The sequence below is a fragment of the Schistocerca serialis genome, chromosome 3 (assembly GCF_023864345.2).
Source record: "Schistocerca serialis cubense isolate TAMUIC-IGC-003099 chromosome 3, iqSchSeri2.2, whole genome shotgun sequence".
Taxonomy (NCBI): domain Eukaryota; kingdom Metazoa; phylum Arthropoda; class Insecta; order Orthoptera; family Acrididae; genus Schistocerca; species Schistocerca serialis.
In genome coordinates, this window is record NC_064640.1 from 570,733,469 (window position 1) to 570,745,605 (window position 12,137).

General features: G+C 40.5%; 1 protein-coding gene across 1 annotated transcript in view; it reads right to left on the bottom strand.

Moving 5' to 3' along the window:
* The window catches only part of LOC126470462 (microtubule-associated protein futsch-like), a 525,429-nt gene that overhangs the window by 263,128 nt on the left and 250,164 nt on the right, over positions 1-12,137 (bottom strand). The window contains exon 15 of the mRNA XM_050098320.1: positions 10,551-10,637. Coding sequence (XP_049954277.1) covers positions 10,551-10,637 — 87 coding nt within the window. The remainder of the gene's footprint in view (positions 1-10,550; positions 10,638-12,137) is intronic.

Here is a 12,137-nt window from a genome sequence, read left to right on the forward strand (position 1 = left end):
AAAAGTCACAGAATCTGGGAAGTACAATCTTGCATTTAAAATAATAGGTATGTAGCATTAAAACTGGCAGAACTTCATTGCTGAGTGGCAGGAAAGAACAAATAAACCATACTGTCCAAAATCACCCCGCTTGTTGGTACATGATTTCATGTAATTTCCTTTTCCTTCTGCAATATATTGTTAACTTTTGAAACCTATGATTTTTTTTTATGTTTCACTAGGGCCGCACTTTATTTGTTTCTTGAGAGAGCAGCTGTTAAAACACACACACACACACACACACACACACACACACACACACACAAAATTTCTAACACACATCTATCACACTACTATAAACAACACTCCTGTCAGCTCTGCGTAACAGTGTGTTGAAATGTTTTGGTGTCTTTGTTGATCACTCTGTTTTCAATGATACCTTTCTATTATATCAGCACTCTCTATCACTGATTGAGTGTTCAGCTACAAATCTGCTGTCTATCAGTGTTCAAATTTCCTGTGCAATTTTGGTGGGAAAATCAACCGCAGAACTCCTATCATCTGTGTCAAATAATCTTCCAAATTATTTCCTTCATCCGGAACTTTCAGAAAATTAATATTAAAATCTGCACAGATTAATATTTACTTTCTTTTGTATACTAGGTATACAAAACAACAACAAACTAGGTAATATAATAGTGACTCCATTTTTTCTAGAAATATCCAAGAAGTTACCAATGGAGATATAAGCACTGTAATAACTATAAACAAGTTTTCCAACAGCACCAAACAGCACAAGGACATAGAAGTATAACACATAGATTTTAATTAAAGGGGCTTTACTCCAAAACCCTCAAGAGATCTTAGGAGAATAATTAACTTCTACAAAAACTGAATCTCTAACACAGCTTATTTAAGTCAGTGCATGTGTTCTTTCTCCAAAGTGAGAGAGAACAAGCTAATTTATTTCTGTCCTATCAAAATTATCATTCAGTGACTAATGGTGTTGTTATACACTGTGATGGCATGGTGCAACACTCTTGCGTATCACAACACATACTGAACTTAGAACAATGGTACACCCAAAAGCTGTCATCTTGAATAAGGTTTGCCACCAGCAGCAAGCCACCCAGAAGTACACATCTGAGCACTGTATTGTTCAACACCTTTCTGCACATTACAAAGAACTGATCCATTTTTTCATCAGTAAATCTTTCATCAGTCCTCCTGTTTGCCTTGCAGCTAAAGAGAGATAAATCCTCTGCATCTGCTCATGTCCCACAATATAGGTTTCTTCAAGCTGGGAGTGTCAATGCATATATACAGTCTGACTGCAAACCAAAAGTCATAAGTACACTGGAACCTAATGAAGAAAGACAGGCACAATTTATGTGCATCAGAATAAGTTATCTGGGCCACAAAAGCTTAAATTGTATAGCTTACAAGACACCAAACATTAGCACACCAACATCCTTCCAGTCAGAATCACATTCAATTTAGTGCCAAGATGACCATATCATTGGAATAGGAGACATGAGTATATACTTGTTGAGACACACTTCACTATAAACCTAAGACGAATATTTTTGCAACAACATGAGCTCCCTTCTAATAAAATCTATTCACTACACCGCAAACAGTGACATTCTTATATATGTTACCAGACAGACAAACCTTGACTAATCAAGAGAGATCAGTCAGATCTCAGCTCCATGAATCTCATAAAGGAAGGCCCCATACACAGTCAAACAATTTAGCTCATATTTGGCAGGTCAGTGGTGTACAATCTAAAATTAAATACTCTTAAGATATTTTGGCTCAATACTTATCCATTTTTGAGAAAATTACCCCAATAGTTCATGACATGCAATCAACTGGAAAGCAACGGGATCATTAGATAATCGAAAAATTTGATCATTTTTACTCTCACATATGGGTGCTCACAAAAACATATTTTCCTATAAACCGAAGAATGAAACTTATTCCACTGCATCTATGCAACCATAAGGTAAATTCTATCCAATGAAAGCACCGCTGGCACTGTGATCAAGGCGTTTAGCTGGAAAGCAAACAACCTCTGTTCAATTCCTAGATGCATTCTGCATTTTCTGCATCAAAATTGGTATGAATAGCAGGGTTAAGAAGGTAAGTAACCCAATACAAAATAATAACAAGATACACACAAAAATTTCTGAAAAGATTTCAATTAGCAAAGAATTAAAATTTTAAGCCTCACTGTATGAAGTACATTCCAAGTAGGACTGCAACGAAGATGAGCATTCAGTGCACGTTATTGTGTAAGGTAGGAAAATAAATCCTTGTCGCAGCTGGTAGTATAAATACACAGAGGTAACAAAAGTCATGAAACAGCAATATGCATAAATACAGAGGGTAGTAGTATTGCTTACACAATGTATAAAAGGGCAGTGCATTGGCGGAGCTGTCATTTTTACTCAGGTGATTCATGTGAAAAGTTTTCCGATGTGATTATGGCTGCAAAACAGGACTTAACAGGCTTTGAATGTGGAATGGTAGTTTGAGTGAAGACGCATGTGAAATTCCACTTCAGAAATCATTAAAAAGAGTACGCTGAGAATACCAAATTTCAGGCATTACCTCTCCCCACGGACAATGCAGTGATCGACAACCTTCACTTAACAACTGAGAACAGTGACATTTGTGAAGAGTTGTCAGTGCTAACAAACAACCAACACTGCATGAAATAACCACAGAAATCAATGTGGGACATACAACGAACATATCCGTTAGGACAATGTGGCAAAATTTGGCGTTAATGGGCTATGGCAGCAAATGATCAATGCAAGAGCCTTTGCCAACAGGCCAACATCAACCGCAGAACCTCTCCTGGGCTTGTGACCTTAAAGATTGGACCCCAGATGAATGGAAAACTGTGGCCTCGTCAATTAAGTAGGGTTCAAGAAAGGCACAGACCCCACAAAGTCATGAACACAAGTTGTCAACAAGGCACTGTGCCAGCTGGTGGTGGCTACGTAATGGTGTGGGCTGTTTTTACATGGAATGGACTGGGTACTCTGGTCTACCTGAACCAATCACTAACTGAAAATGGTTATGTTTGGCTACTTGGAGACCATTTGCAGCTATTCATGGGCTTCATGTTACCAAAAAGCAATGGAATTTTTATGGATGACAGTGTGCCATGTCACCGGGTCACAACTGTTCACGACTGGTTTGAAGACCATTCTGAACAATTCAAGAGAATGATTTGGCCACCCAGATCACAAGATATGAACCCCATCAAACATTTATGGGACACAATCAAGAGATCAGCTCATGCACAAGATTCAGCACTGGCAACACTTTCTGAATTATGGATGGTTATAGAGGCAGCATGGCTCAATATTTGTGCAAGGGACTTCCAACAACGTGTTGAGATCATTCCACATCGAGTTGCTCCACTACACCAGGCAAAAGGAGGTCCAACATGTTATTAGGAGATATCCCATGACTTTTGTCACCTCACTGTAGAATATCACAGCAAAATACTCCATTACAGTATCTTGAATAATGTTACCTAATATTTTCCTGTGCTTAGACCCATATTACGCTGTCTAAATCATTTGATCAATGATTTTTGTAAGCAATTTTGTCAAATTGCTTTGATCCAACGACTTAACTGGAGCGTTATTTAACGTAATATTGGCAGCAAGTGCTTTGCTTACAAAGAAAGAGAAGGATAAACAACTGTGAGTGAAACCATGGATAGTGAGAGGAGAAGCTTGAAGTGTTCACCAGAATTTGCTTCTTGAGCTACAGTGCAATGACATAAAGAGCTACGAAAATTATTTAAGAACAGATGAACAAATATTTCAATTTGTCCTTATGAAAGTAGCCCCTCATATTTGCAAACAAGATACTCATTTAAGAAACGCAATATCTACTAAAGATCGTCTCACGGTTATTTTAGAATTTGTAGCAAGATCCTCCATCGAAACAGGCCTTGAAGGCCCAATGGTAGTGACTGACTGCATGTTATCCTCATTCCATAGTTGTCATTGGATGCGGATATGGAGGGGCATGTAATCAGCACACTGCCTCCCAGCTGTTGTTAATTTTCATGACTGGAGCCACTACTTCTCAGTCAAGTAGCTCCTCAATCAGTCTCACAAGGGCTGAGAGCACCCCGCTTGCAAATAGCGCTTGGCAGCCCTGGACAGTCACCCATCCAACTACTAGCTGAGCCCAACAACACTTAACTTTGATGATCTGATGGAAACTGATGTTACCACTCCGGCAAAGCTGTTGGCAGTTTATAGCAAGAGGTGAAAGCTATTCTAGCTTGCAATACGGTACTATAGCAAAGCCACAGACAATTTATAGTGAGAGGTGAAAGCTATTCTAGCTTGTAATAATATAGTACTCACATCCCACAGTGTACCATTTCAATTATTATTCCAGAAACACGTGAACCAACAAATAAATCAACTGAGGAGGAATTTATGAAGATTAGGTTATGTTATTTAGAATATCAAATTAATACATGTATTCCACTTATGTACAGTTTATTGACAACACTTTCATTTCCATTTCACCATAGACATCTTAAGTCTATTTTTTTTCTTCATTACATTGTCCAAAGTGTAGCCACTTCGATTACTGGTGATCACTGCAGCTATTTCTTTACGACTGTCTAACCATTTATTGAAATTTTCATAGACAATGTGTCTGGTGTTATGAAGAATGTTACATTCTTATACCTGGAAATTATGAATGTGGTGAAAATGAAATGATCATATGGCATTTATTGGCCAGGATATCCCCTTCGGGGTGCAGCCGCAAAACATGGTAAAACAATATATTCACAATGCCAAAATCAGGTACACTCATTCCATTGTAAGTAGTGATACAAATTCTGTGATTCTGTAGTAGAATATCATTAGCTTGGATGTTGAAAAGACAAAATCAGAAACTATTTTTCTTATCTAAGCTGATGAACAGAATGAATTTTTTCAGTACCAGCCAGCCCCCAAGCTCCCAAGAACTATCGTCTGTTAGACACCCTCCCTGGCCCCCTTTCAGACACTGAATAACCTAAAACACATAACAATAAACACAAGAATAAAATAATGAGAAATAATTAGAATCTCTTCTAAAGTGAAAGGCAATGATTGTATCACCACTACCATGATTATAGATAACTTAGTAGCAGTCTTGGCAGAAATACAGGGTTTCCACTCCAACCCCCCTGATTTCAAAGACCCAGGAAAAAACCACAGTAGATACAAAAATGAAAAATGCACCACATTGTAGAGTATCTCAAAGAACTTATTTATTTATCATCAATACACCTCTACATGTGAACCATTTATAGCATTAAGAACATTGAGTCTATTTTAAATTTCTTGCCAAGTTGTTTGTAGCATTTCCTCTGTTATTGTTGCAATCGCATTAGTGATACAATGTCGCAACGTAAGAATATGGTCCACTTTGGTGGCATACACGTGGTCCTTCACGAATCCCCACATGAAGAAATCAAGTGGCATAATGTCAGGTGAATGTGGTGGCCAGGCAATGGGTCCTTCACGTCCGATCCAACGATTTGGAATTTCCTATCCGAGAAGTTGCATACAGCCATTGACCAATGTGGTGGAGTTCCATCTTGTTGAAAAATGATGTTGGGTTGCAAGTCTTGTATCTGAGGGTACACAAACTGCTCCAACATGTCCAGATACACTGACCCATTCACCGTTTGTTCTGCAACGAAGAACAGTCCAACAATCCTGTCATGTATTAGCCCGCACCAGACATGTAATCTAGGGCTATCACAAACACGTTCAATGACAATGTGCGGATTTTGCGAACCCCAAATCCAAACATTATACCTATTAACCCTTCCAGATAGATGAAAGATTGCCTCATCTGAGAATAAACATCTTTCCATATCAATACACTGCAGCATATCTGCAGCAAATTGTTGTCAACGTGGTTTGTTGTACGGCATCAGATGTTGCAGAATTAGCAATTTGTAAGCACACGTATGAAGATGCTGGTGAACTATGTGATGCAATGTTGATCAATGCATATCCAGTTGCCTAGGTGCTTGACGAACTGACTTACATGAGCTTCTTAGAAACGTCTGTCTGATGTCCTCCACTGTTTCTTCAGAAACGCTGTAATGTGCACCACCAGAATGTTTCAGAACACTTCCTGTTGCCAGAAACTTCCTTTACCATTCCTTAATTGTTTTCACATCAGATGAATCACATTCATACACACAACAATAATTTCTTTGCATATTAATCGGTGATTTTGTTTCTGAAAACCACACTACTGTTTGCGCGTGCTGCTGTGGAGTCACCATTTTCACTTCATGCGACCATGCTGCACTCTGGCAACGGTACTTGGCACTTCTGATGCGGGAATATAAATTATTCGAGATGCTGTAAAATGTGGTGCATATTTCGTTGTCGTATCTACTGTGGTTTTTCTCTCCTGGGTCCTTGAAATCAGGGAGGTTTGAGTGGGACACCCTGTATTTACCTTTTTTTTTTCCTCATGAATGGGATGTATTCCAATCAACAGATAAGAAGTAGAATCTGAAATGATCCTTTAGAATTTCCACTAGTGGCCATCACAACGGAGGCAGCCAGGCTGGGATGGATAGCACAGTGGGAGAGTGCAAAAACATACCATAGAGGGTGCAAGCAACATGTAGTATAGGCAGACCCACTGGTGGAGGTGTTCATCTGCGGGTGGCAGTAGCTGCCGTGGAGTCGATATTTTTCTCACATTGACTTGCATGATGCCTACCTGCAGTGTCATTGGACACTGTTTCTCAGACTTTCCTGGTCCTCAACACCCTCCTTCAGGCCTTACCATTTAATCATTTGCCTTTTGGAATCTTGATTGTGCCTGGAATTTATCAACGGTATTTGGAGCAATTGATTCAGGACATTCCACGTAGCATCAGTTACCTTCATAAATCTGGGTACTGGATCCTACACAAGAGGAGCACTTAAGAAACCTGCAGTTGGTTTTCCAGTGCCTCCTGGAGAATGGTTTTCATTGCAAACTGGGAAATTGCAGTGTTTTCTCACCAAGGCTTCATTTTTTTTTGGGACATGTGCTTAGCAAAGATAGTCTTGTTGCTACAGACAACTAAATCAAAGCCACTGTCAACCTGCCAGCATTGTCTACTTTCCCCTACATAGCCGAGCTGTCCAAGTCGTCAACAGCCACTGTTTGCACGTTGTCAGTTATTTTTGCCACTGAAGAATCTCCAGGGACCCTTATGTCTGATAACAGTAGGCAATTTGTATCACAGGAATTAGTCGACTTTTGTATTTGCAAAGGTATCCGGCATCTGACTACTGCCCTATATCACCTAGCTTCTAACTCGGAGGCGGAGCACTTCGTGCATACATTTAAGACCCAAATGAAGTAGTCTGTGACTGCCTCTTCCTGTGACAATGCGGTGTCAAGTTGTCTGGCTACATACCTGGCAACACCGGTCAACGAGTGCAGTCTGGCAGAACGTTTCCGGAGGTGCCAGCCGCAGGGTCTCCTGGATTTGCTGCACCCAGAGTCGCATGCCATGGACCACCATGGACCACTGCATTTTCCTTCCAGGGTTGCTGTTTAGGCCCAGTCCTCCAGCCAGCGGCAGGAGCGGCTGTCGGGTGGTGTTGCGGGCCACAAAGGTCAGCAGTGGTTTGTGGTGGATGTCAGCAGGGAGCAGCTGACCTGGCCAGCTAATCAGCTGCACCCGCACCCTGTTGGGACATCACCACCGTGGTCTTCTGGTCAGGCAGCTGGCAGGGTTGGTCACGACGTGGTTCCGGGTGAGGGCTCCCACTTGCAGTGGCGTGCTTCCCCGTTGCCTTCCCCTCCATGCCCTCCGCTGTCCTCCCGTCACCTGCAACCACGGCCCCCAGTGAATCTCACACCTACGCCTGCCAATGTGGAGCCCATGGATTTTGATCAGCCTTACTCCTCGCCCCTCACCTCACCCCCCCAACCCCCCCCCCTCTGCCCCCCACCCACCGATGGAAGCTAGGCCGCCTCCACTGCTGCTGCTGGTCAACCACTACTGCCTCAGTCTCTGGGCCCTTCTGCCCTTCCAGTGGAGCCAGTTGCGATACCATTGTCTATTTCAGAGGTCGGTCAGCTGGCGAGTTCTCCAGGGGCCTCTCTGGTTCTTCGCCGGAGTTGGGGCCCAAGTCTGGTCATTTTCAGCCCTACATGGTCTTTTCAGGATGGAGGGAGTTAGTATTCCCACCAGTAGACACCATGAATGACATAAATGAGCTGACATGGATAGCACAGTAGGATAATGCAAAATCCTGCCACAGAAAGTAGTAGGGGCAGACCTGTTGGTGAGGTGTTTACCAGCAGGCAGCAGTAGCCCAGGCGGGCCACTGCCTATCTGGAGTTCAACCACCACAGACATCATCTAGCACTTTGTGCCGTGTAATTTTGCTGAGTGCTTAGCTTAGCTATTAGCCGTCCACACCAGCTGCATGTTGAGTCATTCCTGTGTCCATCTCTACATGGGTTCAGACTCTCTGCTTCCTGTAGACTGACTCAATAGCATGTTCATTTTTCTCTCACAGGGTTTTGTTCCCCAGGTATTATCAAGCCACTGTTAGTCTGTGAAATATCTGTGCTGATCATGAAGCGTAGCGACATTGTCACACCTGTGCAGATAGTTAAGTTCCTAAGAACAAAACCTCGCAATCATTTTCCATTAAGAACCAATTACTACCTTACCTACTGTTTCCAAAGCCCTGAACCATACTGTCCACAATAAATCAACTGAATATTTACACAAATTCACTTATATGGCATACCTGGCCTGTTTACTTAGACACCACAGCACAAACCCTGCCCTAATTAAGATAACTGATCACCTGTAATATACAATGACAACCATGAGGCCACAATATTGGCACTACTAGACTTCAGCAAAACTAAGGTCTCATATTAAATGTGACAAAGTCACAAGTAATTTTAGTATCCCCATCAGAAATTAAGAAGTTCTTGATTTTGCAAAATATTGTCTCCTATTCTTCTCAATGGTATCCCAATACCAAATCAGAAAATGGTGAAAAACTTTGGTGTAACTTTTGATGAGCACTTCAACTAGCAGAGGATACTGTCACCACATGCAAAAAGACTCCCACATGCTCTATACCCTCCACAAGTTTTCGCACATATTCCCACAGGATGTGAAACAAACACATGCAACCACTTGTTCTGCAGAACCTCTATATTGTGATTTAATCCAACATTGTACTACTAGTTGAAACTACAGTAGATTACTGCTAACAATGAGTGCCTTTGTGCATTAAATGTGCAATATCTGTCAATTTACCATGTCAGTGCCTCATACATCCACTTAGGATGGTTGCCATCAGACAAGTTACGTGATTACCATATGCTATATCCCATTCATCATCTTCCTGCTGCACATGCACCTCAGTATCTCATATCAGAGGTCAAGTATCTCACAATAATCACAACAGGTGTCACATATCAAGTATCCAAGCTGTGTGCAACCATAAAATACAAACATTACCTGACTCCTTTCTGTAGCTGTTGTTCACTTCTGGAATAAGCTACTCTGCACTGTGTTAAATGCCCACAGCCATTTCCTCTCTGTCAAACTGTAGTGCAAAAGCTTCTATCTTCCCCCACTTACAAGTCTTTGTCTTTCCTCTTCTCAATCAGTCATGCCACTTTCTTCCATCCTCTCTTCATTTCAAGTGTTCTACCATGTTTCAGTTTCTCCCTCTCCCACCCCTTTCCTTATGCTCATTGCTCAGAGTGAAATCAGTTCAAATCTGCCTGCTTGTAATTTGTCTTTGCTGTTACACTTTTCATGAATGAAATGTTTCTGCTACTTAAATAGTAGTTATTTTTAATTGTCAGGTTTTCTATTAAATGTAAAGATTCTTATATGACCCAGCATTTTATTTCTGTGGAGTTTACCAAACTGTACGCATAAGATTTTTCTTTTAAAGGACAAACATGTTAGCAGAAAAATGAATTTCTCACTTCAGTAATCTTTCACAAGAACCTAACAACAATGATCAAAAAAGAATGACAGTATGTGAGTCTAAAATTGTTACTTTTTGCTCAAAATATTGTCAAGCACATCAGATATTCCATTTTCAGGTATTAATTACTTCCTTGAAGTCCAGAGAAAAATGGAAGTAATGTCAAATTAACTAAAATTTTAGTGGGTGTTCTTTTGTATCATAATATCTGATTATTTTGGTGTTTGAACTATTCAATATTATGACACGGCAGCTAATACAGAATGAGTTTAATACAACTGACAAAGAAAAGTGTTATGAATCTGATAACTTTGTAATAAGGACCTTCCATAAACTTTTGCTAATAGTAACATAGGGTCTATATTTTATTCATGTGAATAAATGTTCAGCTACCTGGGAAAAATAATTTTGTCTGATGTGAAAATTAGCCCTCCCTCCCTTGAAAGTTAACAGAAAGATAAATAAATCTAGATGTCAATAATTGCAATTAGCATATTATTCACATTGTAACATGTTCATTTGACATATACTTACCGCAACTTTTACGCCCACACTAAAATGACCTGCCTCCTCTTGCAGAACTGCACTTTTTTGATATTTTACTACAGGAGAGGTGGACACCTGAAACAATTCGTAATTACACTTTATTACAGGTGAAAGCAAAACACTAGAAGCTACTTTCCATAACTGGTAATGGAAGACTTTCTTGGTTTTTCAGGCCTAAGAAACTGGGCGTATCCTGTTATTAACACATACACTTCTTTACTAAAAATATTGTTTCCTATAATGAAGTTGTCCTCAAGCATCTCATATTGTATGTTTTTAGGTCAAAATAAGTATATGCTGTGGTAATGTTAGTAAAAATTTCCTTTACTTTACGTCTATGGTCACAAAATTTTTTGTCAACAGATTACCAGTTTCAGTCTATAATGACCATCTTCAAATCTGGAGCAAAATATGGGAAACATAAATACATATGCATCTGTGCACGTTAAGTATGAAGAGGCATACCTGTTTTATGAAAACAATGTCCTAATGTCCTGCAGCCATAGTGGCATCGTCAAATGTTAAATGCAACATCAGCACCAGCATCATCAAATATATATAAATAACAGCACATGCATGAGTCATGTTGTCAGCAGCACTACTGTTCAAAACAAACTGTCATACAGTAGCCACAAGATATTTGTGTTGTAAGTTCACCAGATGTAACTACTGTAGGCATACACAAGTCTTCAATGATTAATTGAACAGCGTAAGATAATACAGGGGGTATATAATCGATAAAATCTGTAATGGGCTTGTAAGGTATAAGAGGCATTACAGTAATAAAAAGCGATGAAATAGAATACGACGAAAGTTAGATTGTTAAATTGAGGGAAAGTTAAGAGACAGTAATTGACATATGCTCAAGTGCCAATATTCTCGATAATGACACAAGTAATAAACAGCTTTCATAGCGCACAGAGTAATATACAGGGTGTTTCAAAAATGACCGGTATATTTGAAACGGCAATAAAAACTAAACGAGCAGCGATAGAAATACACCGTTTGTTGCAATATGCTTGGGACAACAGTACATTTTCAGGCGGACAAACTTTCGAAATTACAGTAGTTACAATTTTCAACAACAGATGGCGCTGCAAGTGATGTGAAAGATATAGAAGACAACGCAGTCTGTGGGTGCGCCATTCTGTACGTCGTCTTTCTGCTGTAAGCGTGTGCTGTTCACAACGTGCAAGTGTGCTGTAGACAACATGGTTTATTCCTTAGAACAGAGGATTTTTCTGGTGTTGGAATTCCACCGCCTAGAACACAGTGTTGTTGCAACAAGACGAAGTTTTCAACGGAGGTGTAATGTAATCAAAGGACCGAAAAGCGATACAATAAAGGATCTGTTTGAAAAATTTCAACGGACTGGGAACGTGACGGATGAATGTGCTGGAAAGGTAGGGCGACCGCGTACGGCAACCACAGAGGGCAACGCGCAGCTAGTGCAGCAGGTGATCCAACAGCGGCCTCGGGTTTCCGTTTGCCGTGTTGCAGCTGCGGTCCAAATGACGCCAATGTCCATGTATCGTCTCATGCGCCAGAGTTTACACCTCTATCCATACAAAATTC